At 48.1% G+C, this 26,453-nt stretch overlaps 1 protein-coding gene and 1 long non-coding RNA gene across 2 annotated transcripts in view; one reads left to right on the forward strand and one right to left on the reverse strand.

Annotated features, from left to right (window-relative positions):
• The window catches only part of TRIM14 (tripartite motif containing 14), a 28,002-nt gene extending 2,813 nt beyond the window's left edge, over nucleotides 1-25,189 (forward strand). The window contains exons 2-6 of the mRNA XM_046022498.1: nucleotides 1,347-1,442; nucleotides 14,112-14,345; nucleotides 17,155-17,317; nucleotides 19,091-19,183; nucleotides 21,907-25,189. Of these exons, the coding sequence (XP_045878454.1) occupies nucleotides 1,347-1,442; nucleotides 14,112-14,345; nucleotides 17,155-17,317; nucleotides 19,091-19,183; nucleotides 21,907-22,442 (1,122 nt within the window). The 3' untranslated portion in view covers nucleotides 22,443-25,189. The remainder of the gene's footprint in view (nucleotides 1-1,346; nucleotides 1,443-14,111; nucleotides 14,346-17,154; nucleotides 17,318-19,090; nucleotides 19,184-21,906) is intronic.
• LOC123952881 lies at nucleotides 19,220-21,287 on the reverse strand. The gene is made up of 3 exons (XR_006820759.1): nucleotides 21,250-21,287; nucleotides 20,381-20,429; nucleotides 19,220-19,421 (listed from the first exon to the last, which is right to left on the reverse strand). It is a non-coding gene; the product is annotated as an uncharacterized LOC123952881 (long non-coding RNA).
• Nucleotides 25,190-26,453: the final 1,264 nt, after the last annotated feature.

Genomic DNA, 26,453 nt, shown 5'->3' on the forward strand with positions numbered 1-26,453 from the left:
CTGGAGGGAAGACAGTGTGAAGTAGGAAGAGGGAGCCAGGAAGACTTCCTGGAGGAGTGCCACTGGAACTGTCCTTGAAGGCTGAGTAGAATATTACCAGGTAGCATTGACAGGAGAAGCATCCTGGGATTGAAAGGCCCAGACAGCAGGAGGCTGGGCTCTCTTGGGGTGACGGACAGCATTTAGACTTGAAAGCTTAGAAATCACAGTGGGGTAAGGATGTGCTCCTGGAATTTGCAGTCGTGGCTTATAGTTGGGCTCCCATTGTGTTCCGACCCTCACCCACCACCTAGAATACAACTGCACCAGCAGCAAATGCTTGTTGGATGTGACAATGACAGTAACAACTCTGTTGAGTACTTAGTCCCTGCCAAGCACCACACCAGGCACTCTGTGTACTTCTCATTTGCTATGGCGATGCTATGGGGTTAGCTCCAGGTTTATCGCGGAGGAAACAGGCTTAGAGAGGTGAGGTCACTCGCTCAGTTCCCCTGAAAGGGACTCAGACCTAGGAAGTCCTGTGTGACTCAGGCTGGTGCTCTTCATATCTTGCTTGGTGGCCCCCGCTCTCCATTTGAAGCTGGCAGCCCTTGGTCACTGTGTTTGATTCAGCAAACTCTTCTGGGTCACTCCCTGGTCCCTGGGGGGGAGCCAGGAATGGAGCAGGCCTGCCCTCAGGAAGTTGTCGGTTGGCTGGGCATCCAGACCTGGGCCCAGCAGCTGAGTATAAGGCCAGCCTGAAGAAAGTCCAGATAGAGGTGAGGTCAAACCTGTAGGGAAAAAGGTCACATAGCCCACCCGTGGAAAAATGGCAGTTGCAAAACAGAGACATATGGAAGGGAGCCATTTTAGGTGGGAGGGAGGTGGGACCATGAACCCCCACAGACCTCACACGTGCAGGTCTTCTGAAGCTCAGTCCAGGCCAAAGGCCCACATTCTTTCTGGAATGTGTGTTCCACACAGGCAGGCCCTATGACAGGGCCTGGCACATAGTTGGCGTTTGGTTAATAGTGACTCTATAAGTGAACACTCTTCCCCGTCCCCAAGCTGTTTGCCTTAAGGCCCTGTTTGAGAAAATTGGGTCATAAGTAGGATTGTTCTAGAAAAAAAGGGAGGGGAGCATCAATGTTTGAAGAATATCTGACAGGGGCTTCCAAGGATCAGAGGGACCCTTGTTCCAGCTCATCCTCCAATTTGCCCCGTGACTCTGGGCTCACTCATCTCCCCTGTGAGTCTCAGGTACCTCAAGTGGAGCAAAATTCAGGGGTGGGAGATGCCCCTCGGGTAGCTTGTTACCAAAAGTCACAGTATTAAGTATTAGTTTTTCCTAACTCTTTCACTTACAGAAACTCATCCAAGAATGTTTAAAGCAGCTAGAAACCAAGAAGCAGCAGAACGTTGACAACATAGCCCACATAGAAGATGCTGCCGAGAAGCTCAAGGCAAGTGGACATTTGTTCTTTATTCTAGTTGAGATATCCACACTTGCCCTCGGATACAAGGCTCTCCTCAGCGTGGAGCCAAGGGAAAATAAAAACCTCTAAGGGTTTTTAGATCTGGTTTGGTGGGGCTTGGGACTTCCAGAACTTAGGGGGCTCTTTTGAAGAAAAAGAACACAAAATCAGGTGTAAGGCCATGAGGGGCCAGGCTAGTGAGGAGCTTGAAGCTTGTGGTGTGGTGTTGTGTTGTGTTGTGTCGAGTTGTGTCTTGCCTGAAGCTTCTGTGTTGTTAGCTTGGTGAAGATCTGCCTCTGTCCAGTGCCCTAGTCTTACCCCATAGTGCCTCACAAAATGAAGGAACAGCCTTTCCTGCCACCTGCCATCACCGCCAAGTCCATTCTCTTAGAGGGACTAGTTGTCCATCCCCCGCACCCCAAGTCACTTTAAACAAAGCAAAATGCAGTGTAAAGAACGTGCAAATAACTCTTTGGGTGCCAACTGCTTTGTTGAAAGAAGCTAAATAGGGTATAAATATATTCCAAAAGTAAGTACTTTCTTCAGGCTCCTCTTTTCACAGAATTGTTTATTTATTTATTATTTTTTTAAATAATTTTTTTAAAGATTTTATTTATTTTTTAGACAGAGAGCACAAGTAGGCAGAGGGGCAGGCAGAGATGGGGGGGGGGGGGGAGCAGGCTCCCTGAGGAAGCAGAGAGCCCGATGCGGGACTCGATCCCAGGACCCTGGAATCATGACCTGAGCCGACGGCAGAGGTCTTAACCCACTGAGCCACCCAGGTGCCCCCAGAATTGTTTATTTAAATGGATTCTTTTGTGGGTTTGAAATGAGAAGTTGGGACTGATATAATTGTGAGCCGCCATTTTACTCTAAAAAAGTCGTGCTGGGTCTTTTGGTCCTTTTATGTGAACAGAGCTGGTCCCTTCCCCTCTCAGCCTCCGCTGCCCCCTCCTCGAAATGGGGGCTGGGGTGGGATGCCCTCCCAGGACCTCTTCCCCTGAGGGCTCTGTGAACCCTGGACTGAACCCCACAGTCAGAGCAGAGAGACTGGCACCCAGGACGTCCCGAGGCCGGGCCCGCAGCAGAGGGAAGATGCCGAGGCCCAGGCTAGGCCAAGCAACAGAACTGGTCCCCTATTGGCCCAGCATGCTTTGTCTGTGGCTGCGTGCCCCAGCGTGCTGGGACAGTTGTGCTTTACACCTGGGGCCCCAGCTGCATTAGTAACGGTGCCCCGCATGTCTCCAAGAGCATTTCTCTGGGGCTCAGGTAAATACATCCATTGGAAAAGATCCAGGAAGGGATGGGGGAGGTGCTTTGGGCTGCTCAGCCAGAAGAACAGAATCAGGGTACAGAGTCACTGTCTGTGGATCTCTGAGCAGGTATGGTTCGGGGGCCCCCCAAGGAAAGAATTAGGACCCGTGTGCAGAGTCTAAGCGGGTCACATTTCAGCCTCATCTAAGGAATGGAGTTTTCTTTCTTTGAACCTTTGCCCCAAATTTTAAACTTCTATTTTGAAACAAGTACAGATTCACAGGATGTTGTAAAGGTAGTGCAGAGAAGCCTCGGGTGCTTTTCCCCGACTTGCCCCAAAGGTTAGATCTTACCTAACTCTAGTGCCGTGTCAACAGCAGAGTTGACAGCGTGTGTGTACAAAGTGCTATGTCAGCTTCTCATACGGGGAGATTCGGGAACGCAGAAGGATTCGCCACCACCAAGACCTACCTCGGGCAACACCGTTAGAGTCACCCCTCCCACTCTCCCCCCAACAGTCTAACCCCGGGCAATCACACATCCGTTCTCTATCACTGTCATTACAGCATTTAGGAATGTCATAAAACCGGAATTATACGGTGTACGATCTTTGAGTTTTTTTCACTCAACATAATGCCTTCAAGATCCCTCCAGGTTGTTTTGTGTATCAATAGTTCATTCCTTCGAATTGCTGACTAATATCCCAGCCTTCCGGTAGCCCGGGTTGGCCAGTTTTTTTGTTTTTTTTTAATTTGAAGCTTTCATCTATGTTAGGATAGTTTCGTTGTTTCCAGTTTGGTGCTATTACAAATAAAGCCGCTTTGAGCGATCGTGTACAGGTTTTTGTGTGGACGTAGTTTCTGTTTCTCTGCAATAAATGCCCTGCACTGGTCCTGGGTCCTATGGGGCTTGTATGTTTAGCTTCGTAAGAAACTGCCAGAACACTTTGCAGGGTGGCTGTGTCATTTGACGTTCCCACCAGCCGTGCATGAGACATCCAGTCTCCCTTCGTCCTCGCCCCCCAGCAGTACTTGCCTGAGTTCTATTCTAGCCTTTCTGGTAGCTGTGCAGTGGTCTTCCCTTTGGGGCCTGCATTCACGTTTCCCCAGCGGCTATGATACCAAACACCTTTCCATGTGTTTAATGGCGGCTTGTCTGTCCTTTTTGTTGCTGTTGTTGTTGTTGTTGTTGTTTGTGTTTTTTGTTTTTTACCACTTCTGGATTGGTTTGTCTGTTTTCCTGCGGCTGAGTTTGGAGACTTGTCTCTCTGAGCTAGACGGAAATCCTTTGTCAGGTCTGTGGTTTACGAATATGTTCTCCCAGTCTGGGGCTTGACATACCATTGCCTCCACAGGGGCTTTGGCAGAGTGAAAGTTTTTAATTTTGAAGAAGTCCAGTTTATCCATTTTTTTCTTTTATGGATCGTGCCCTCGGTGTCATGACTGAGAGCACTTGGCCTAGCCTACATCCCAAAGATTCCCACCTTTTTTTGGTCTAAGGGCTTGATAATTTTATGTTGTACATTGAAGTCTGTGATTCTTGTTGAGTTCCTTTGTAGTATAAGGTGGGAGATTTAGCTCAATTCTTTTTTTTTTTTTTCTTTTCTTATGGATGTCCAGTTGCTCCAGCACCATTTGGGGAGAGACTGTGTGTTCTCCATTGAATTGCTTTTGTCGAAAATCAGTTGACCCTGGGAGCCATTGAGAGCTGAGCAGCGGACACCCCCACAAGAAGGGTGCCTGTCTCCAGATCTCCTAGCCCCCACCTGATCACCTCCCTCTCTGTGTTACCAGCCTGGCTCCTGGGGGCATTTATGTTTCCATCCCTGGTCAAGTAACAGAGATTTAAAAAATTCAGCCATACCTAACCCTTTATCAGATATGTCATTTGCAAATATCTTCTCCCATTCAGGAGGTTACCTTTTGGTTTTGTTTATTGTTTCCTTCGCTGTGCAAAAACCTTTTATTTTGATGTAGTCCCAACAGATTATTTTTGCTTTTGTTTCCTTCACCTTATGAGACATATCTAGAAAAATGTTGCTACAGCTTATGTAAGAGAAATTACTGCTGTGCTCTCTTCTAGGATTTTTATGGTTTCAGGTCTTTAACATTTAGGTCTTTATTATTTTTTAAGGTTTTATTTATTTATTTGACAGAGCGTAAGAGAGAACACAAGCAGGGGAAGTGGGAGAGGGAGAAGCAGACTTCCAGCTCAGCAGGGAGCCCAATACGGGCTTGATCCCAGGACCCTAGGACCATGACCTGAGCAGAATTCAGGCAGATGCTTAACAATGGAGCCACCTGGGTGCCCCCATTTAGGTCTTTAATCCATTTTAAATTTATTTTTGTGTGTAATGTAACAAAGTTGTCCAATTTCATTTTGTCACAAAGCTGTCCAGTTTTCCCAACACCAGTTGTTCAAGAGACTTTTTTTTTTTCCCATTTCATATTCTTGCCTCCTTTGTCATAGATTAATTAACCATATAGTTGAGGGTCTATTTCTGGGCTCTCTGTTCAGTTACACTGACCTATGTGTCTATTTTTGTGCCAGTACCATTCTGTTTTCATCACTATAGGTTTATAGATTATTTTGAAATCTGGGATTGTGGTACCTCCAGTTTCGTTCCTTTTCCAAAATTGCTTTGGCTCTTTGGGGTCTTTTGTGGTTCCATACAAACACATAAAGAACTTATACAACTCAACCCCCCCCCGCAAAAAAAAACCAAAAAATCCAATTAAAAGTGGGTAGAAGACAGGGGTGCCTTGGTGGCACTGTTGTTTAAGTGTCTGGCTCTTAGTTTTCGCTCAGGTCATGATCTCAAGGTCATGAGACCAACCCCTGCGTCAGGCTCTGCACTCAGCAGGGAGTCTGCTTGAAGATTCTCTTCTTCTGTTCCTCCCCCATGGTCCTGTATGCACGTGCTCGCTCACTCTCTCTCTCTCTCTCCCCCTCCCAATAAATCTTTTTTAGAAGATTTTATTGATTTATTTGGCAGACAGAGATCACAAGTAGGCAGAGAGGCAGGTGGGGGAAGGGGGAAGCAGGCTCCACACTGAGCAGAGAGCCCCATATGGGGCTCGATCCCAGGACCCTGAATCATGACTGAGCTGAAGGCAGAGGCTTAACCCACTGAGCCCCTCAATGTTTCTTTTTTTAAGATTTATTTGAGAGAGAGTGAGAGAGCACGATTGGGATGAAAGGCACAGGAGAAGCAGACTCCCCACTGAGCAGGGAGCCCTATGTGGGGCTCAATCCCAGGACCCTAGGATCATGACCTGAGCCGAACCAGATCCTCAACCGACTGAGCTACTCTAGGCGCCCCTGAATTTTTCAGTTTTGAGGGTCCATGAGCTCGGACTTGAATTCTTCTCAGTACAGTCCTGTCATTTTGTTTATTTGTTTTGCTGATGACTCTCTTTTTGCCCATGACCCTTGATGGATGACAAGATTCCTTGCCCCTGGGGTGCCTGGGTGACTCAGTCAGTTAAGCATCAGCCTTCAGTGAATGAGCCCCACATAGGGCTCCCCGCTCAGCAGCAAGCTTGCGTCTCCCTCTCCCTCTGCTGCTCCCCCTGCTTGTGCTCTCCCTGCCCCCTCTATCAAATGAATAAATAAAATCTTAAAAAAAAAAAAAAGATTCCTTGCCCCTTTCCCAGGCCAGAGACCCCTCCCAAGGCTGCCAGGCTCCCAGTGTGGTGCGGTTGTCATACGGGTCACTCGCTCAGCTTCCGCACGGGAGTTCCCTCTTTGTTTTGGGCAGCTAAGGATTTCTGCTTTTTGTCGTTTGTGGGTTTGCTTTTTGTTTTTGAGCTGAGTCATATGATTTAATGTGGCTCACATGTATCCACATTTCTGTGTGTTTGAACTAGGGAGGGAGGTTTCCCACGTCAGCTTCTTCCCCCCTTATTAACCAAAAGTATGTGTCCCTTTATATACGGGCATCTTGTTTTGGCTTGTTTAAGGTCCTAACTAACACTACCCTGGGTCAGTGTCAGAGACTGTGTGTTCCAGTATATGGCTCTACCACGATTAAGCCATTTTTGTAATGTTGAACATTTCAACCATTTCCAGTTTTTCACTAGCATAAAAGAACACCGCAGCGAACGTTTCTTACTTGTTCCGTCTGGACACATTCCCAGAAGTGACTCCTCCAGCTCGTGGACACACACGTGTAGGACTTTCCTGTGTTCTGCTGAACCGTGGCCCGTGTGCTTTGGGGCAGAGAGGTCAGGGACAGCCACGCTGCCCCGTGCTTGTGTAGGGAGAAGGACTGCTGGGAAAGGGCTGTCTGCCTGGAACTTAATCCATAAAACACCTTTGTGAGCAAATGAAAGTCAATAAAGTTCACACGTGCTCCAAAGTCCACCGTTCAGAAACCAGGGAACAGCCAACCACTTCCTTCCAGAGAACCATCAAGAAGGCCTTGGTCCTTAATCCTCAACCAACACCCATGGAATGATTTTCTCTGACATCCTTGTCGAGAGGCTGTTTCCTTCCCCTGCACACCAGCTCAGAGGCCTAGGGTGCGCAGGTGGACGGGAAACTCGCCAGCCCAGACAAGGGTCAGGTGTCAGAGTGGCACAGTAATTATGCTCTTCTTTTGGAATCTTCCCAGTTTTCCCCCAGGGAGCTTTTGACACTTTTATGAGTGTGTGTATGTGGTGGTGTGGGGAGGGGGGTGTTATGTAAATATGTATACTATAAAAATAAACATACATGTAAGTTTGGTTACTGTCTGTCGAATCCAGACTTGGGTAGGGAGTTAGGGTGTACACAGGCTGGCAGAGCTGAAGTGGCCCTCAGCGATGGGGGCACCCAGGAAGACAGAAGCCACTTTGAGAGTTTTGGATAGAGGTGATGCGTGCAGGGAATGGTGACACAGCCTGGGAGAGGCAGAGAAGCCAGCCAGGGGTGGTGAGGCAGGACCACGGGCAGGAGACACAGGGAGGATGTGGGAGGAAGGAGAGCAGGAGGCCGGGGCCACTGTGGTGGGAGCTGGAACCAGAGCAGGCCTGTCCTTCGGGAGCTGGAGGGTAGAGGGGACATAGGGATGCAGCCTCTCCTGGAGACCCTGCTTGGTGGGAGGGACGCCCTGGCTGTTCCCTCTCCCTCATTTCTCTCTAGTTCCTCCTCCCATTGACCAGACCCAACCTGAAGGAAGCTCTTGGAAATGCACAGGCAGCAGTCAGCCCCTCTCCCTACCAAGCACGGCTGGGGGAAGGAGAGGAAATGGGCCTTCACTGGCACCTTAGGGAGGGAAATAAACAGCCTCCATTCCTGGCTCTGTGCCTTTCCCTGTGACCCACCAGAGCTGCAGGGACTGAACTGCAGCTTGGGGACCAGTTATGGGATAGAAAGCAGCCTTTGCCAGGGTGGGAATGGGAAGATGAGGACTCAGCCAGGCCATGCTGCTGCTGACAGGGACAATGCCACCAGTCTCCACCACCCCCGCTGGATAAGGCCACCCCTCTGCCTCCCTCTGCAGGCCACGCCACCTGTCCGAGTCACCAGTGACGGCATAGCTAACAGGGATAGGGCAGGGGTGGGGAGCAGTGGGAGGCCCCGGAGCGGCACCCATGGAAGTATTGTCCAAAGTCCCGCTGAGATATCAGCCAAACCGCTCTCTCCATTCTCCTCGCAGGCCCCTCACCCTCCACAGGACCCAGACAGGCCTGCAGGGCCCTGGGCCGAGATGAGTCACACAGCAACCAGCATTCTGGGGATAAAATCCCCCACTCTCCCATGCGTGGACTTCACAGCTGCCCAAGTTCCTTTTGTCCCCAGTCCCTAACCTTCTCAACTAGACTCTTCAGGGCCTCACCCGGCCCAGCCCACTCCAGCGTGGGATCCAGTTTCGCTTTGAAACCACCAGACAGCATACTTCCTTGTTTCATCGCCAGAATTCCCTCTCCCCCTCCCATTCTCTCTCTCTCTTTCTCTCATGCGTTTACACTGTTTGCATGATCAGCCTCATCTCCTTACACCTTAAGTTTTCTTGTGGATGTTTCCAAACGGTTATTCCTGGAGTGAGAGTTACAACGATGGGTTGTGTCATTAAGCTTGTTTTGTACATTCTTCTTTACAAAGTGGAGCTGTGGAAACTGCTTGGTCAGGAGAGTATTTGCTCTCTTGGTTTCTAGAAAGGTGCTCCATTTACATACGTTGCCTCTAGAGTGTGTCTATAAATCAAGAGTTTGGCACCCATTTTCTTTGCTTCATTGGGTCATTCAGGAGAGACATATTTGTGTCCATGTTTCTTGACCCGTAGAAACCATGTTGTCAGTGTAGACTAATTCCCAGGCTGGCCCAAAGCTAATTTAACCTATATTGTGTGCGGCTGGTAGCAGCTAGCCTCAGAACCTAACCACAGCCCAGAGCGCTGTATAGGAAACTGACCTGGGGAACTCACTCCATAGATCATGCCAAAGCTCCTGTTCCTGCCCCACTAAAAAGAGAACATGATGTCATGGGAAGCCTGTCCAAGTACCAGGGGCTGTTCTGTTGTGTGGACTGATGTTTGGGCTGGAGAAAGAGGCTGACCTGTGTTTTGCTTTTATTTTTTTGTAATGATTTTGTTTTATTTTTTGATCGTACTAGTAGTGCATGAGCACATGTTCATTTTTTTAAATGTTCACAATAGTATATTAGAATCCAGAATAGAACTATAGCAACTACAAAATGGGAGTACTTCTTTACCATCCCCCCAAGCCCGTACCTTTTCCCAAACATGACTAGAGCATTTTTATTTTTTTAGTGTTCCAAGATTCATTGTTTATGCACCACACCCCAGTGCTCCATGTAATACGTGCCCTCCTTAATACCCACTGCCAGGCTCACCTAACCCCCCATCCCCCCTCCAAAACCCTCAGTTTGTTTCTCAGAGTCCGCAGTCTCTCATGCTTCATCTTCCCCTCTGATTTCCCCCAATTCATTTTTCCTTTCCTTCTCCTAATGTCCTCCATGTTATTCCTTATGCTCCACAAGTAAGTGAAACCATATGATAATTTACTTTCTCTGCTGGACTTATTTCAGTCAGCATAATCTCCTCCAGTCCTGTTCATGTTGATACAAAAGTTGGGTATTCATTCTTTCTGATGGAGGCATAATATTGCATTGTATATATGGACCATATCTTCTTCATCCATTTGTCTGTTGAAGGGCATCTTGGCTCTTTCCACAGTTTGGCAACTGTGGCCATTGCTGCTATGAACATTGGGGTACAGATGGCCCTTCTTTTCACTACATCTGTATCTTTGGGGTAAATACCCAGTAGTGCAATTGCAGGGTCATAGGGTAGCTCTTTTTTTAATTTCTGAAGAGATCTCCACACTGTTTCCAAAGCGGCTGCACCAACTTGCATTCCCACCAACAGTGTAAGAGGGTTCCCTTTCTCCATATCCTCTTGTTTCCTGTCCTGTTAATTTTGGCCATTCTAACTGGTGTAAGGTGGTATCTCAATGTGGCTTTGATTTGAATCTCCCTGATGGCTAGTGATAATGAACATTTTTTCATGTGTCTGTTTAGCCATTTGTATGTCTTCTTAGGAGATGTGTCTGTTCCTGTCTTCTGCCCATTTTTTGATGTGATTATCTTTTTTTTTGAGTGTTGAGTTTGAGGAGTTCTTTGTAGATCTTGGATATCACCCCTTTGTCTGTACTGTCATTTGCGAATATCTTCTCCCATTCCATGGGTTCCCTCTTTGTTTTGTTGACTATTTGCTGTGCAGAAGCTTTTTATGTTGATGAAGTCCCAAAAGTTCATTTTCACTTTTGTTTCCTTTGCCTTTGGAGACATGTCTTTTTTTTTTTTTTTTTTTTTAAGATTTTATTTATTTGACAGAGAGAGAAGGATCACCTGTAGGCAGAGAGGCAGGCAGAGAGAGAGGAAGGGAAGCAGGCTCCCTGCTGAGCAGAGAGCCCAATGCCGGACTCTATCCCAGGACCCTAAGATCATGACCTGAGCCGAAGGCAGAGGCTTAACCACTGAGCCACCCAGGCACCCCTGGAGACATGTCTTGAAAGTTACTATGGCCGTTGTTAAAGAGGTTACTGCCTATGTTTTCCTCTAGGATTTTGATAGATTCCTGCCTCACATTGAGGTCTTTTATCCATTTTGAGTTTATCTTTGTGTACGGTGTAAGAGAATGGTCGAGTTTCATTCTTCTACACATAGCTGTCCAGTTTTCCCAGCACCATTTATTGAAGAGACTGTCTTTTTTCCACTGGCTATTTTTTCCTGCTTTGTCAAAGATTATTTGACCATAGAGTTGTGGGTCCATTTCTGGGCTCTCCACTCTGTTCCACTGGTCTGTGTGTGTGTCAGTACCATGTTGTCTTGGTGATCACAGCTTTGTAGTAAAGCTTGAAATCAGGCAACGTGATGCCCCCAGTTTTTTCTTTTTCAACATTTCCTTAGCAATTCAGGGTCTTTTCTGGTTCCATACAAATTTTAGGATTGTTTGTAGAACTAACAGACATTTAAATGCACCTGCATGGGCGCCTGGGTTAAGCATCCGCCTTTGGCTCAAGTCATGATCCCAGGGTCCTGGGATGGAGTACTGTATCAGGCTCCCTGCTCAGTGGGAAGCCTGCTTCTCTCTGCCCCTCCCCCCTTGTATGCTCTCTCTAATAAATAAATAAAACTTTAAAAAATAAAAAAATGCACTTGCAAACATACAGAAGCATAGACAGGTTCCCCACACCTCGCCACTATCCGAAAGTAGTGTTCTCTGAAACCTTCTATAGTTCTACCTACATAAAGGAAAGAGCATCACCGGCTTTTTTAAAGTTTGAGTTAAGCCACTTCACTTTTAGGAAAGTCTTGGGTTAATAGCCGTTTTCTAACTGGAGGACACCTGAAGAGGATTTTCGCTTTTTGGACAAAAACACTTACCATGCTAATGTAGGTCTTTCCTAAAAGCAAAGTGGACCAATGCAGAATTTCAGAAGGTGGGCATACCTGTATCTGTATATAATTTTTGTTTAGTCATCTTTTACAGAAATAGGATCGTCCTATATTTGTTATTCTATAACTTGCTCTTTTTCACGTGGTGTCTTAGAGAGTTTTCCATGCCCAGGCACCTGGGTCCACCGGGTTGTGTGTGTGTGTGTGTGTGTGTGGCAAAATGTACATAACATAAATTAACCATTTTACCCATTTTTCGGTGTACAATTCAGTAGGACGGAACTGAATTTACAGTTATAACCACTGTTTTTGCATTTATACTCATAACCACTGTATAACTGTACATTACAGTTATAACCACTGTAAACTGCATTTACACTCATAACCACTGTTTCCAAAATTTTCCACTGCCTCAGATATAAACTCTGAACTACTAAGCAATGACTTCCCCTCCCGCCAGGCCCTGGCAGACTCTCATCTACTTCCTGTCCCTGTGAACTGGCCTATTGTGGGTTATTTCATAATAGGAAATCATTCAGTATTTGTCCTTTTACGTCTGGTTTATTTCACTCCATATGACCTAACGGTTCACCCACAGTGTAGCACGTACCAGAACTCTGCCTTCTTTTTAATCACTGCCTGTTCTTTCATTGTATGAACGCCACGTAATATATATAGTAAACATATATATATATGTATATACTTCCCATATAGAAAATCTTGCCCACTTTCATCACCAACAGTGCTGTAGGGAGCGTCTTGGTACACAGATGTTTGTGCATGTGTGAAAACGTTTTTCGAGATCAATGCTTGGAAGAGGAATTGCTGCATCGAAGGATGGTTGCAGTCAAAATTTTGATATTGCGTTGTCCCCTAAGACTGCTGATCCAGTGTGGCTAAGTGTTCTCCACACCATTCCAGGCTCTGCTATTATCAGTCAGTTAAAATTCCTCCAGGCTGATGGCCATAAAGTATTTTCTGGTACACTGCCCACTTCCTGGACTGTCTGAGAGGCCAGGTACCCCTTCGTCCAGCTACGGGCACTTACAAGCATTTGGCCCATTTTAAATTGAGTGATTTTTTTTTTTCCTCCATGTGATGGATGATAAACCTGGGTAGCTTGTTGGAGCCGTTGTCTACAGAACCTTCCCTCTTAAGAGTTCCATTTTTTTATACAATCAGACCTGCTGTGGCTACCTTGTAGCTCTCTGAGTTTTAGGCTCCTCTTACAGAGGTTTCAAATTTTTAGAAATAAAGTTGTTTTGTATTTCATTGTGAGGGTTTTTTTTTTTTTAATATATAGTGCTTTAATCTCTGTGGAATTTCTTTTCTGTTTACCTTTTATTATAGAAAACCTCAAGCATACCCATATATTTAGAAGCAAATACCAGACATGCCGTTTTATCTGTAAAAGTTTAGTGTGTTGTTTCCATATGATGATGCATTTTTTTTTTTACATGCCCAGCCATGTTGTCATCATCACACCTGTGAAAATTCATAACAGTTCCCTTTTATCCTTCAATATCCAACTGGTGGTCACGTTTTCAACTGCGTTATGCCATGTTTTGTTTGAATTAGAAGTGAAATAAAGTTTTCAAAATGCATTTGGTTGGCGTGTATCTCAAGTTGATGGTTACTATGTTCCTCCGTTCTCTGTTCTCCATACATCTTCTAAATTGAATTTATAAGTTAAATTTAGAGTGATCAGACACAGAGTCTCATTTTTTGGCTACACTACTTCCTAGGTAGGTTTCTGTTTGCATATATTTTTATATATGGTATGAGGATCTAATCAAATTTTTTTCCAAATACATGGTTAATTGCACGTTATACCAACACCATTAATGGAATAGTTCACTCTTTCTTCCCTGTAATTTGAAATGTGACCATTACCCCCCCCCTCACGCATACATACACAGAGTTCATTTCTGCATTTTTTTGGGCTCTTGATCTTTGCCTTTGTGCCAAAGACACAGGTTTTAAATCCTGTAGCTTTACAGTTTGTTTTCATATTTAATAAGGCAGGTCATTCTTCATTGATTCTTTTAAAGCCTTTTGTGGCTTTTCTTGGGTTTATTCTTTGCCACCGTAATTTGCCATTTGTCTAATCCACATGTTAAGACTGGGATTGCAATGAATTTGTAGACTAGAATAAATCTTTCTAGCCAGGAATGTGGTCTTTTCTTCCACACATTTAGAGGTCTTTTAAAAAATGTATATATCTTTTAGTACAATTTTATGCTTTATGTAGTTCATTACAGTTTTTGTTAGTTTATTTTTTGGTATCTTGCTATTTTCCCCACTACCCTTATTTCTGCATGCATTTTCCAGTTGGTTATAGGTGGTGGTACTTGGGAAAGCTGGAGTTTTTACGAGCTGGTCTTCCGCTTGCCCGGGGACATTGCTGAACTCACTTTTTAGAGGTTATAATTGTTTTATGTTGATTATTCCAGATTTCCTGGTTGGCAGTGATATCATTTGCAGCTGGTTTCTTTTCAGGCTCATGCAGAGTCAAGTAAAACCTGGCTGACGGGAAAATTCACTGAACTGAGACTGCTACTTGACGAAGAGGAAGCGCTGGCCAAGAAAGTCATCGATAAAAACACGCAGCTCACCCTCCAGGCATACAGGGAGCGTATCGAATCTTGCAAAGAGCAAATAGATGGCACGCACAGCCTCTCCACCAGGGTCTGGAGGATCAGCCAGGAGCCCGACCCCATACAGCTGCTGCAGGTAATGCTGGGCCCCTGTCCCCTCCTCCCCTGCGCTTCACCTTGGTTACTGGGGCATTGGACACAGGGCTTACGCAGAGTGAATACACAAAGAATTGCCTGGCCAGCCTGCAGGCTTTCTTGCCCCCACACAAGTGGTAAGGAAATAGGCATTGTTAGGAAGGGTAGATCCATCTTGGACTAATGACGTCATATTTACAGCCACCGTTTTGGGGACGGGGCCCTCTGTGTTCCAAGCACTTTCTGTATCTTAGCTCTGATACTTCCTAAAACGCAGCGAAGTGGCTATTCTCACCCCATTTTATGTATGAGCAGTTGAGGCCCAGGGAGGGTGAAGTGACTCGTCCAAGGTCACACAGCTGAGGGGCCGCAGGGCTGTGAATAGAACCCAGGTCGGCCTGAGTCCAGGGCATAGCCACCTGGCCCTCTGCCTGCTAAGTCTCACTCGAGACCCCCTCCTGGAAAGACAGGGGTCCTTCCGTCTACTGAGCAGGCCCCAAGAGGTGACTCAGTTTGCTCAAAGGGCAGAGAAGGATGGTACTCCTTGGCCACTGGGATCTGTTGGAGGCTATCGCCTTACACGGAGGCAGAGTCTAGGAAATAGCCCCTGTGATTTGTTGCTCTTAGTGAACATATGTTGTTAAGCTGCTGCTCCTGTTCCCCAGGAGCCACGGGAGAAAGTCCCCTCTGGTGTCAGTGCCGTTGTGCAGCCCGTGCTCCAGCACTGCTTTCCTGCCCACGTGGCCCTTCCCTGGTTCCTCTTTGCCCTGGCTTCTGGAGCTCTCGGAGCTACACAGGATTCACATGGCTTGGCGGACACCTGGCGGCATGTGCTTTGTTCCTTCGCTCACTCTGGCTTCCAGCTTACTTCCCTACCCTGATGTTCTCTTCGCTTAAGTTTTCTCACTGTAGAGGAAACGCCTGCCCTGTTAGATAACCTTTGGAAGATGCTTTACAGATTTGTGGGACAAGATAAAAGTGTCACTGAGTCTAATCACACATTAGGCTTTGGCTGGAAAAAAAGGCTGACAAATAAATCGGTCAGTAGCAAACAAGTTAAGCCAGTCCCCGGCAAATATTTCTAGGCTTGTGCGTGTATGTGGCCTTGGTCAATTCAGCCTAACAAAAAATAATTCTAGGTGAGTTGCTTTCCTAGGCACCTTGGATATTATATTTTAAGAGGGGCAAGTTGCACAGAGGGATACATTTGTTTCTTTAAAAGTGATGGTACTAGGGAGGGCTATCTGATACAAAGGGATGCTTCCATGGAGAAGAATATTTTTCTTGCATCATAGAGTTTCAGGGCTTGATCATCTTTTTTCTTTATTCTCTGGTGCCAGAACCACTGATTTTCATCATTTACCATTCCTCCCTTCTGCTTGCTCACTCTCGTATATATACGGATCCATACAATATATGAGTAACCTGTTCGCGCCAGGCCCCTGCTTGACATTAGGAGCTTGAGGGCAGGGAGGCATGCTCAGAAATAGCTATTTACAGTGCAGCCCCAGCGAGCAGGCAGTAGTATGTCTAAGAAGTGTCCAGTTCTGCATAGGGGCTCAGGGAAGGCTTCTAAGGGGAGGTGGAGCTGGGTATGGGAGCATGAGGGGCTCACTAGGGACATACAGAGGGACAGAGGACATCCCAGGCAGAAAGGAGTCATGTGCACATGAGGGCCCGGCAGGTTGGAGAGCCGCTAGGGTTTAGCCTGGCTGGAGGCAGGGCGGGGGTACGAAGGAGGGGGTGGCATTGGGAGTTGCTGCTGGGTCTGGAAACCAGGCCTAGGTAGCAGAGGGCTGTATGTACCTGGCCGTGGGTTTAAATTGTCCTGTGAAGATTTTGGAGCCAGGGGAGCATTTTCAATTGGGGAGTGACCTGCTCAGTTTAATGCTTTTGAAAAGTCATCCTGGTGACAGGGTGGAGGGTGGACGTTGGAGGCCATGACCAGTGGACTAGAATCAGGAGGAGGGGACGGGCAGTTCTGAGACATGTGACAGGACTGGTGAGTGGAAGTAAGGGGAATCCAAGATGATGCCCAGCTATGGCTTCAAATACGGATGGCTAGGGAGCTGTTCCCGAGTTGGCAAAGGTGAGAAGCAGGTGTGCTTGATTTCCTTCTTCTATCATAAATATTTATGGAGAACGTACTACGTGTCAGGCCCTTTGTTAGATACTAGAGCTGGGGATACCAGGATGGTCCAGGGAGCATCTATCTGGCAAAGCCACACTTAACCCAGGAAGGCTATTTTAAGGGTGAGGGCTTGAGTTCATCGTTGTTTGGTGGGGAAGGTAACAGCGGGGGACCAGTCAGAAAACAGGACAGGTCCCCACGGTGGCGGGGGGGGGGCACTCTCCCTCCATCAGCATTCCAGCTGAACTTCCAGGGTCTTTGGCTTCCCTCCTGGAACATGGTTTCCGGCTCCCTCCTTTGGACATGCCCAAGGGACTCTCCCCAGGAAAACTGGCCCATCATTCCTTTGGTCCCCCTGGATGTCAGGCAGAGCCCGGTGGCAATGCCTGGAAAGCTGCAGGGCGCCCTGCAAGGTGGTGAGCAAACAGGTGCATTCAGCCAGCCTCCTACCTTCCTCTGCCCCTAAAGCCGTGCACAGAGTAGAGCTCCAGGAACATGGAAGGGAGGCGGGGAGGGAGAAATCAACTCTGGTCCTGGGGCAGGAGTGGGGGGCACGGCCTGGGCTGCTCCCAGATGCTGGGGCAGAGGAGAGTCCACCCCTTCCGGGCTGGGTTTGTCCGAGGGCACAGCTGTGGAGGCTGGGACGGCAGCCACCCTGACGCTCCGCTCACCCCCGCAGGAGTACCGGGCCGCCGAGCAGGAGATGCAGCAGCAGATGAGCCTGGGAGAAGTGTGCTACCCCGCGCCCCTCTCCTTCGAGCCCGTCAAGAGCTTCTTCCAGGGCTTTGTGGACGCCATGCAGAGCTTGTTACAGACACCACTGGACACTCGCCTTAAAGAGAGTAAGTTGCTGCGTGACCAACCTTGTGTCCTTAGCTCCCCTGCTACCCTTTAACCCAGAGACGAATGTGAAGACCCAAATCCCATCTCTTCCACCCAAAGGCCAGTGGCTGGGAGGTGGAGGACTCCGGGGCCTAGGCCCTACCCATCCTTCAGACTTCACCTCCTTCCTCTTCGGAGACCACGTCCTGCCTTCGCAGCCATCCTGCTCTGCTTCTGCCCCCCAAGTCACTCCCAGGATTCTGCTGCATCTTCCCTTCGCCTGCTCTGGGCTCCCAGCTAGAATAGCTCTCTGCTCCCCCTCCCCTCCGTCTGGCCGAGTCCCAGCCATTCCCTGTGGGGCCAGCCCAGCTGGGCTCACCCCGGAAGCCTTGCCCCATCACTCTGGGCTGGCTGTGCTGGCCAGCTGCCCCGCTGCCTCTCCCCACTCCTCGCACTGCCGGTCTCCAGCCTGGGGCTGTCCCTGAGCTGGACACCCTGTACTCGCCTCCCCCTGCCTGTTGTAAATGTCCAAAGGGCAAGAAGCACTCTGAGTCCTACTCCGAGGTCCCTGCAGGGCATAGCACAAAGTAGGTGCTCAGAAATACCTTTCTTCATTCATTTAGCTCTGCTCTTAGGATTCCTCCAGAACATCTACTGAGCCCTAATTCTCTGTTACACACGGCAGGGTACAAAAACAAAGGTCTTGCCTTTGTGGTGCTCAGGGTTCTGGGAGCAAGACAGACAGTAGTAACTGAACAAGTCCGCGGTAAGAGCTCTGACGAAAAATACAGCAGGGTGAGGAGAATGCAGCGTGACCAGGAGGAGGAGCTTCTTCCCGGGGATGCAGAGCCGGCATCTCTGAGAAGGGGACATACATCTTCCCTGCGGTCTGCTGCTGCTTGACTCCAGTCGCCTCCTAGTAAAGTTAGGCCCTGGCTACGATTACTGCGGCTGCCGTAGTTCCTCCCCCAGGCCCTCTGACGTCCCTCCTGCCCCACTTCAGGCTTGAGCCTCCAAGCAGGGCCTCTGCCTCCACTCACCCTGCCCCATCCACTCCCCGCCACAGAGCTTTGGAAGTTCTGCTCGTGTCTGCCTTCACTCAGACGCCTGCCATGGCTTCCCAGTTCCTATGCCAGTGCGAGTACTTGTCCTTAATACCTGTGCTCGTACCCTCTGGCTGGGAAAGCCTCCCATCCTTTTCTCTGGATGTCCGAATCTTCCCTGTCCTTTAAGGGCTCCCTGAGGTGCCTCCTCCTCCATGATGTCTCCCCCGATTCCTCTCTTCTCTGTGCCTTGGCAGGTAGCTCAGGTGAGCCTACCTCTCACCTCTTTTACCTGATGGAGCTGTGGAAGACAGGAACCATGGCTTGGGTTTCCGATGAACTCCCTTGCACTGGAATGAGACCTGGATATGGCCTTCTCTGATGGCCCAATTTCTCATTTTCCATTTTATCCCGGAACTGGCATGTCTGCCAGGCAGTTGCCCCCAGGCTTGGCTGTTGAATATATCATTGATTCGCACGGCCCTCCTTGAGCCCGCTGTCCCGTCCCCAGGTTCAGGGGACACTCACTCACACGGGCCTGAATCCACTTCCCACCCTCAGAAGTACGCTTCTCCTTAGACCCGAGTATTGTCCTAGGGTATTCCTGAATTTGCATTTACTGCTTAAATATGCATGCGCTTCTGGGGGAGAGATGATCCGAATTTCCAGTTCTGTAATATTTTTAGTACATTCTGTAATTTTCTCTGCCTGCATGAGGGCCAGGCACTCATTTCTCACAATCTGTTACAGACACGAACTGCCAGCTCTCGGGCTCCTCGAGCACCAAACTAGCTTCCTTGTTGAAAACAAGCCCCTCACCAGAGCGATCACTCTTCTTAAAATGTAAGGCCTGGGATTGGGGAGCAAAGGGAGGGTGGAGAGGGCCAGGCAAATTGGGGAGGTCACAGAAATGGAAGCACCCCCTTTTTTACTAACAGACCCAACTTGGGTTTTTTTCAAACTTTATTACGAGTTTTTAAGTAACAGAAATAAGGGGCACCTGGCTGGCTCAGTTGGTAAAACGTGTAACTCTTAATCTGGAGGTCGTGAGTTTGAGCCTTGCATTGGGTGTAGAGATTACCTGAAAGTAATAATGATAATAAATCTTAAATACAGAAATAATACATATTCATTGCAGAAAAACTAGGAAAAAAAACACAAATTTTTTCAAATCACTTGCCCATAGATAACTGCTATTATTGTTTGCCCTGTTAGCAGGTTTATCTATATATACATATAAGAATATATTTAATATATTTTTTACAAATATGGTATCATACTATACATACTGTTTTGTAACCTGTTTTCATTTCATTTCATTTTTAAAGTAAACTTTGAAATATAAAATACATAAAAGTACAGAAATCAAAGGGGTGCTCTCAATTATTTTTTTTAAAGATTTTAATTATTTTTAGAGGGAGGAGCAAAGGGGAAAGGAGAGGAAGACCGAGAGACTCTCCAGCAGCCTCTGCGCCAAGCGTGGAGCCCATGGCGAGGCTCAATCTCACAACCCTGAGATCATGACCTGAACCAAAACCAAGAGTTGGGTGCTTAACCAACTGAACCACCCAGGCACCCCAATCATTTTTTAAAAGTAAACATGGTATACAGCCTCCTTCAGACCAAGAAATGAAAACTTCCATCTCCCCAGAAGCCTTCCTCATGCAGCCTCCTCTTCACTACCCGCCAAGGGTAACTACTCTCCCGATTTCTGACACTGTAGATTAGTTTTGCCTGTCTTTGGCCTTGATAGGACTAGATCATTCAGACTGTACTTTTTGGTGTCTTGCCTCTGTCACTCAACATAATATTTAGGAAATTTATCCATATTATTGTGCATAGAAGTAGCTTGTTTTCATTGCTGTAAATAGTATTCTGTTGTATGAATACAGCACAAACTATGGAAGGACACTTTCGATTATTTCTGGTTTGGCCTGTAGTGAATGGTGCTCTGAACATTCGTGTGCATGTCTGTCTGATGCACGCATGCATGCATTTCTGCTGGGTATTTACCCACGAGTGGGAGGAAAGGATGCTTACCATAGTCGCTTCGTGCAGCACTGTTCCAGAGATCCTATAAAAGTGAAAGCTATAAGGATTGGAAAAAAGGGGGGGATAGCATTATGATGTCATATAATGTCATGTGATATCATACAATATTATGAATATTCATAGATGACATGATTACAGGGAATCTGATATAATTAAAAGATAACTTAGGGGCGCCTGGGTGGCTCAGTGGGTTAAAGCCTCTGCCTCCAGCTCAGATCATGATTCCAGGGTCCTGGGATCGAGCCACATATCGGGCTCTCTGCTCAGCGGGGAGCCTGCTTCCCCCCACATCTCTCTCTGCCTGCCTCTTTGCCTACTTGTGATCTCTCTCTGTCAAATAAATAAAATCTTTAAAAAAAATTTTAAAAGATAACTTAGAATTAAGTGAACTTAGAACTGTTGCATATATCATTATACAAAACTCAATCCTATTTCCATATATTGGCAATAAACAATTAGAAAACGAAATTTTAAAAACATTATTTTCAGTGACATCTAAAAAAAAACCCAGGAATAAAATGTTCAGATATGCAAAATCTTGCTATAGGTTTTGCACTCCAAACACTTCGACAGTATCTACTAAAGCAGAATATCCATGTACCCTACCATCTAGACTTCGTTTTCCATGTCTACAGATGTGGTACAATGCAGCGAGAATGATTATTGGGAGTTAAGTCAGCACCACATTTCTGGGATACAAGTTGGCAGTATTTACCAAAGGCCTTAAAAGCAAAATTATCCATCTTAACCCAGTAGTTCCTCTTTTAGGAATGTATCCTCAAGCAATAATCATATGCATAAAGATGTAATTATATTAGTGTTCTCAGGAGCTTTTTTAAAGCCTAAATATTGGATACTTGGGTGGTTCAGTTGGTTAAGCGTCTGCCTTTGGCTTTTGTCAGGTCCTGGGCTGGAGCCCCACCTAGGGCTCTCTGCTCAGCTGGGAGCCTGCTTCTCCTGTTTGTGATCTCTCTGAAAAATAGATGAATATAAAAAAATAAAGCCTAAATATTGAGAAAGGGGAGGGATAGGTTAAAGTATAAAACACTTAACACAGCAAAATCTTAGGATCACCATTAAAACACTCTGATAAAAGATTATTATTTGATAGGGTAAAATGATCATAAATACAATCAATAAAGTTGAAAAACCAGATTACGCAAAAGTGTGTATGGCATGATACCAATAAGAAAAACTAAGTGGCAAGATAAAAACTGGAAGGATATACATCCAAGCGTCAATAAGGACAGGATTTTTTAAATTGAATTTTTAGAAATTGGCAACAAATTCCATGGCACAAATCCAGTGAAATTTTCACTCCTTCCTGTGTCCCCCAGCTACCGCCTTGGATGCAATTAGGGTTAAAAGGGTGGCTTTTCATTTATCCTCTGGCAATTCCTGGCATCTCAAGTTGTCGGGACCAGTGGGGGCGTGGGAGGGGGGAGGGGGTGAAGGGGCGGGGGAGAGCTGACCCCACCTACCAGGTGTGGCCCTCATGTCCCCACCCTCCGCAGATGCGCGCACGCCCACCCTGGAGCCGGACACGATGCACGCGCGCCTGCGCCTCTCTGCCGACCGCCTGACGGTGCGCTGCGGCCTCATGGGCCGCCTGGGACCCACGCCCGCGCTGCGCTTTGATAAACTGTGGCAGGTACTGGGTCGCGACTGCTACGCCGCGGGCCGCCACTACTGGGAAGTGGACGTGCAGGAGGCGGGCGTCGGCTGGTGGGTGGGCGCGGCCTACGCCTCCCTGCGGCGCTGCGGCGCTTCGGCCTCCGCGCGCCTGGGCTGCAACCGTCAGTCCTGGTGCCTCAAGCGCTACGACCTCGAGTACTGGGCCTTCCACGATGGCCAACGCAGCCGCCTGCGGCCCCGCAACGACCCCGACCGGCTCGGCGTCTTCCTAGATTACGAGGCCGGCATCCTCTCCTTCTACGATGTGTCAGGCGGCATGAGCCACCTGCACACCTTCCGGGCCGCTTTCCAGGAGCCACTTTACCCGGCGCTGCGGCTCTGGGAAGGGTCCATAAGCATCTCCCGGCTGCCCTAGGGGCCACAGCAGGAGTGACCGTCCTAGGCCTTCCACTGCTCTGGTCTCACCGGAGCTGATGTGGCTGGTCTACTGCAAGCTGGCCAAGCATCCCGTCTTCTCCCCCACCAGTCATGCCGTGTGCTTTCAAAAGGCTCCTTTCCCAGGCGAGTTTTCAAACAGGCCCTAAGGGCCGGTCTTCTGACGGGGCGCTCTCAACGGGCCTCTCCACCACCACCAGAGCACTTATATGACACTACTTTTAGTCCAGGTGCGCCCCCAAGTGAGTCCTGAGCATCCCGATTCTGTCAGAAGACATCGTCCTCTGCCTCCGGCCTCTCCCTCATAGAGTAGTCAGCAATGCTTGGCACTTGGTAGGCACACAATAAATGTGTGAACGAATGAGAGCCATCCAGCCCCTTCTCCCTAAAGTCCTTTTGCTCTGCCTCTTCCTCTCCACTCTGCTTCAGCTTGTCCGTGTCACCTCGGTTCAGAGTAGCCGCACTTCACACCTCAGGGCCGGAACCCCCTCCCATTTGCATCCTCCACTGTACAGCGAGAGTGCCAGGCCTAAACTTCCTAACTACCAGAAGGTTCCCAAGGACCGCAGAGAGAAAAAGCAGGCACTTTACCTTAGCATTCAAGGCTTTTCTAGTCTGCCCCCAAACCCCCCATGCTCATCTAGCTTCTACCGCTCTTTTCAGAGACCCTTGGGCACCTTTGCCTATCTCAGCCTTCCCCTGGCTTAACTGCCCCAGGAAGTCTCCCCAAACCACAAGAACCTCTCTCACTCTGAGAGCCACAAATCTGGGACCCTGCTTTCCCACTAGGTTGGAAGCTCTCCAAGGGCAGCTATGTCCCATACCCTCGCCACCCTGAAAAGTTCAGGGTGTCCCTTTCCCTCCCAGACAATGACCAGCAGCTAGCTACCACTGAAACAAAGAACAGCTGAGCTGAGAAGTCCTCATGAATCACCCAGCCTAACCTCACTGTACATTTGGGAGAGACTAAGGTCCTCAGAGTCCTCCAGCCCCAAGGCAAGTGTTTTACTTGCCCCCTGTCCCAGCTCTCCAGGCCCAGCTTTCAATGTGGGAGATTTTACTGCTTATTCATTCCTCAAGGGATGCTGGGAAGAATCAGCAGGCGACCGTTGCTTAGCAACCACAGGCCATTTCCCCAACTGCCTTGGAACTAAAAGAGGAGCAGCTAAGAGTAAGGTCTGGACAGGCCCAGACATCCCCATGCCCCTCCAATCCCACAGTTGCAGGCACTGCCAAGAAAACCCAGAGAACCCCATTTTCCATTAAGAAGGCACAGAAATAGAGAAGGCCAAACCAGGAGGACCTCAAGGGCCAGTTCCTCTAGCAGGAAGAGGAGACCCCTTTTTTGGGTCTGTGCCTCAGTTCTGAAGATGTAGCATTTGTCAAACTCCCCAGATGGTTTTGGAATCATCTTAGGTATCTTAGTATCTAGGCACCCTGCTCCGGGAACCCTAAAAAAAGGGGAATTAATTCTATTGGAGATGACCCAGAGCTGAATTCTGACAGGGCATTCCTGACAGAAGATGAAGGACGCTCCTAACCCTACGAGCCTGTTCATTCCTACGCACACAGACCTACTTCCAGACCCAAGGGGGGCGGGCCCAGGTAGTAACAGCACCTGCTTTATTGTCAGGCACCGTTCTAATGCTTTACAACTATTAACTCATTTGATCCTGACATCATTCCTAGGAGGTAGGAAGTTATCCCAATTCTACACAGGGCAAAACTGAGATCCAGAATGAGTACCTTGCTCAAGGTCACACAGCTGGTGGTGGAGCTGGGGTCGTGCTCACGTCCTACAGGCCAGACTGCTCGGGCGAACACAGCTGGTCCCTGGGGGGTGCCTGCTCACTCCTGTTTTGCTTGTGATGCTTTGCTCTGGCCTCCTGAGTCTGCCTCTGGATAACGTTCCTTGGGCTGAGATGAGGTCCTGTACCCAGAGAGGAACTTGAGTTTGGAATGCGTGTATCAGAGACAGAGCTGGACTATACAGGACAAAAACTGGCTTTGATCCAGTGCTGACTCTGTATCAAGACCTGTGCTGCCAGAAAGCGGCAGTTTCAGTGCACAGTCATGTGACCTTGGGCTAGTCACTTCACTTCTCAGAGAACCATCTGTAAAATGGGGGCAGTGACCCTGCCTTCTAGTATTGGCCAATGGCTATGCACTTGCTTTAAAAACTGTCCAGTACTGTACCATGCCAGGACCCACCAGCCTCCTCAGCGGCCATCCTGTGGTAGCAGGAACCTCCTTGAATATTCTCAATACCGAACCAAAGTTTCCCTTGGGGTCCATGACTAGAAGATCACTGACCTAATTCTCCTTCAGATTTATACTTACAGAAATTTCTTAATACAGCAAACTGCTTGCAGATATTTTTTAAAATGACATTAATTTTATAGTTTGTGATTTAATAAATATGAACACTGTAACCTTTTCACTGTAGTTTAACTGTGTTCTTCACTGGGAGTTCATGATGCTTCTAGGCCCGGACAGGACCTCACTCACCTGGCGTCCCCTCCACAGTTTTCTTGTGGTAGCCAGCTGGTCCCAGGTTCAACAGTGCCAGTGATGGGGAGTTCACTACGGAGCATCACTAAGTGCTTGCCTACATGCCGACAAGCCCTACCTCCTAGCTGCTCCGATCGAAGACAATATTACGTAGTTGCTGGCATCTCTGTGATCATCCTTTAGCAACATGGAAGCCATCTGTGGTCACTTACTGATTCTTAGAGATTCAGGGACCCTCCCTTACCTCTTGCATCTCTTCTGTTTCTGCGATTCTCCTTTGTCAGGCAGCAGGGGAAAGCGATGTCAGTCTAGCAGAGGACACACAAACACACAGGTGGGCCTGCACAGCCCGGTCCTCGCAGGCAGGAGTCTGCGCTATGAGAAGGAGCCAAGCTGCATGTGAGGTGAGGTTAGGGATCAGCACATGGTTGTAGGGCCAAATCTCAGTCCAGCCTATCCCCAGAAGCCTTCCTTGGTTCACCACCACCTAGAAAACAAAGTCCAAACTCCACAGGCTTTAAGGCCATTGCTTCCCTCTTTTTTTTTTTTTTTTTTTTAAGATTTATTTTAAAGAGAGAGCAGGAGCCTGGGGTGGGGGGTGGGGGGAGAAGCAGGGGCAGTAGACAAAGGGAAAGGGAGAGAGGATCTCGGGCAGACTTCACACTCCAGTGCAAAGCCTGACGTGGGGCCCAATCTCATGACCCCAAGATCATGACCTGAGCTGAAATCAAGAGTCGGATGCTTAACCAACTATGCCATCCAGGCTCTGCTCCTTGCTTCCTTTCTGACCACCTTCTAAATCCTTCATCCGCACGGAGCCAGTCCCTACCAAACCATCACCTGCATGTCCTCGGACACTCTGGCACCTCCCAAGTCTGTGCCTCAAATCCCAAGATTCCTCCTTCTGTCACTTCCTAACTTACAAGGCCAAACTAAAGTGCCCCCAGAAGGCCTTCCCTTGCCATGCCTCCTCTCCCATCCCTACTCCCAGGTTTCCCATCCATGGCTCCCATAACCCTTAGAAAACATCTCAGCAATTCACACATGAAGGGTACCGTTTGTAGAGGTGCCTGCACCCAACAGGCTATGAACTCTCCAGCGGCACCGATCTGGACATCTCCCACCCGGCAGGTCAAAGACATCTTCTAGACCTGAGCTTCCCAACCGGAATGGACTAAAGGTATGCCGGGATATCAATCCTTCCACCCTCAGGTCAGCCAAGGGCAGCGCAAGATAGCCCGCTGCTATTGGCTGTGGGCGTGCTCAGTTTACCCACCTGTGGCATACACAGGCGATAATTTTCCATCACACTTCAATTTTCAGCACATCAATTTGACACATTCTCTTTTACACATGAGTACAGCCCAGGACTCCCTCCCTACCCCAACCACACTTACAAATATCAGTGCCTCGGGGTGACTGGATGGTGCAGTCCAATAAGTGTCTGACTCTTGCTTTCAGCTCAGGTCGTGATCTCTTG

Source organism: Meles meles, chromosome 11 (genome assembly GCF_922984935.1).
Source record: "Meles meles chromosome 11, mMelMel3.1 paternal haplotype, whole genome shotgun sequence".
NCBI classification, from domain to species: Eukaryota; Metazoa; Chordata; class Mammalia; order Carnivora; family Mustelidae; genus Meles; species Meles meles.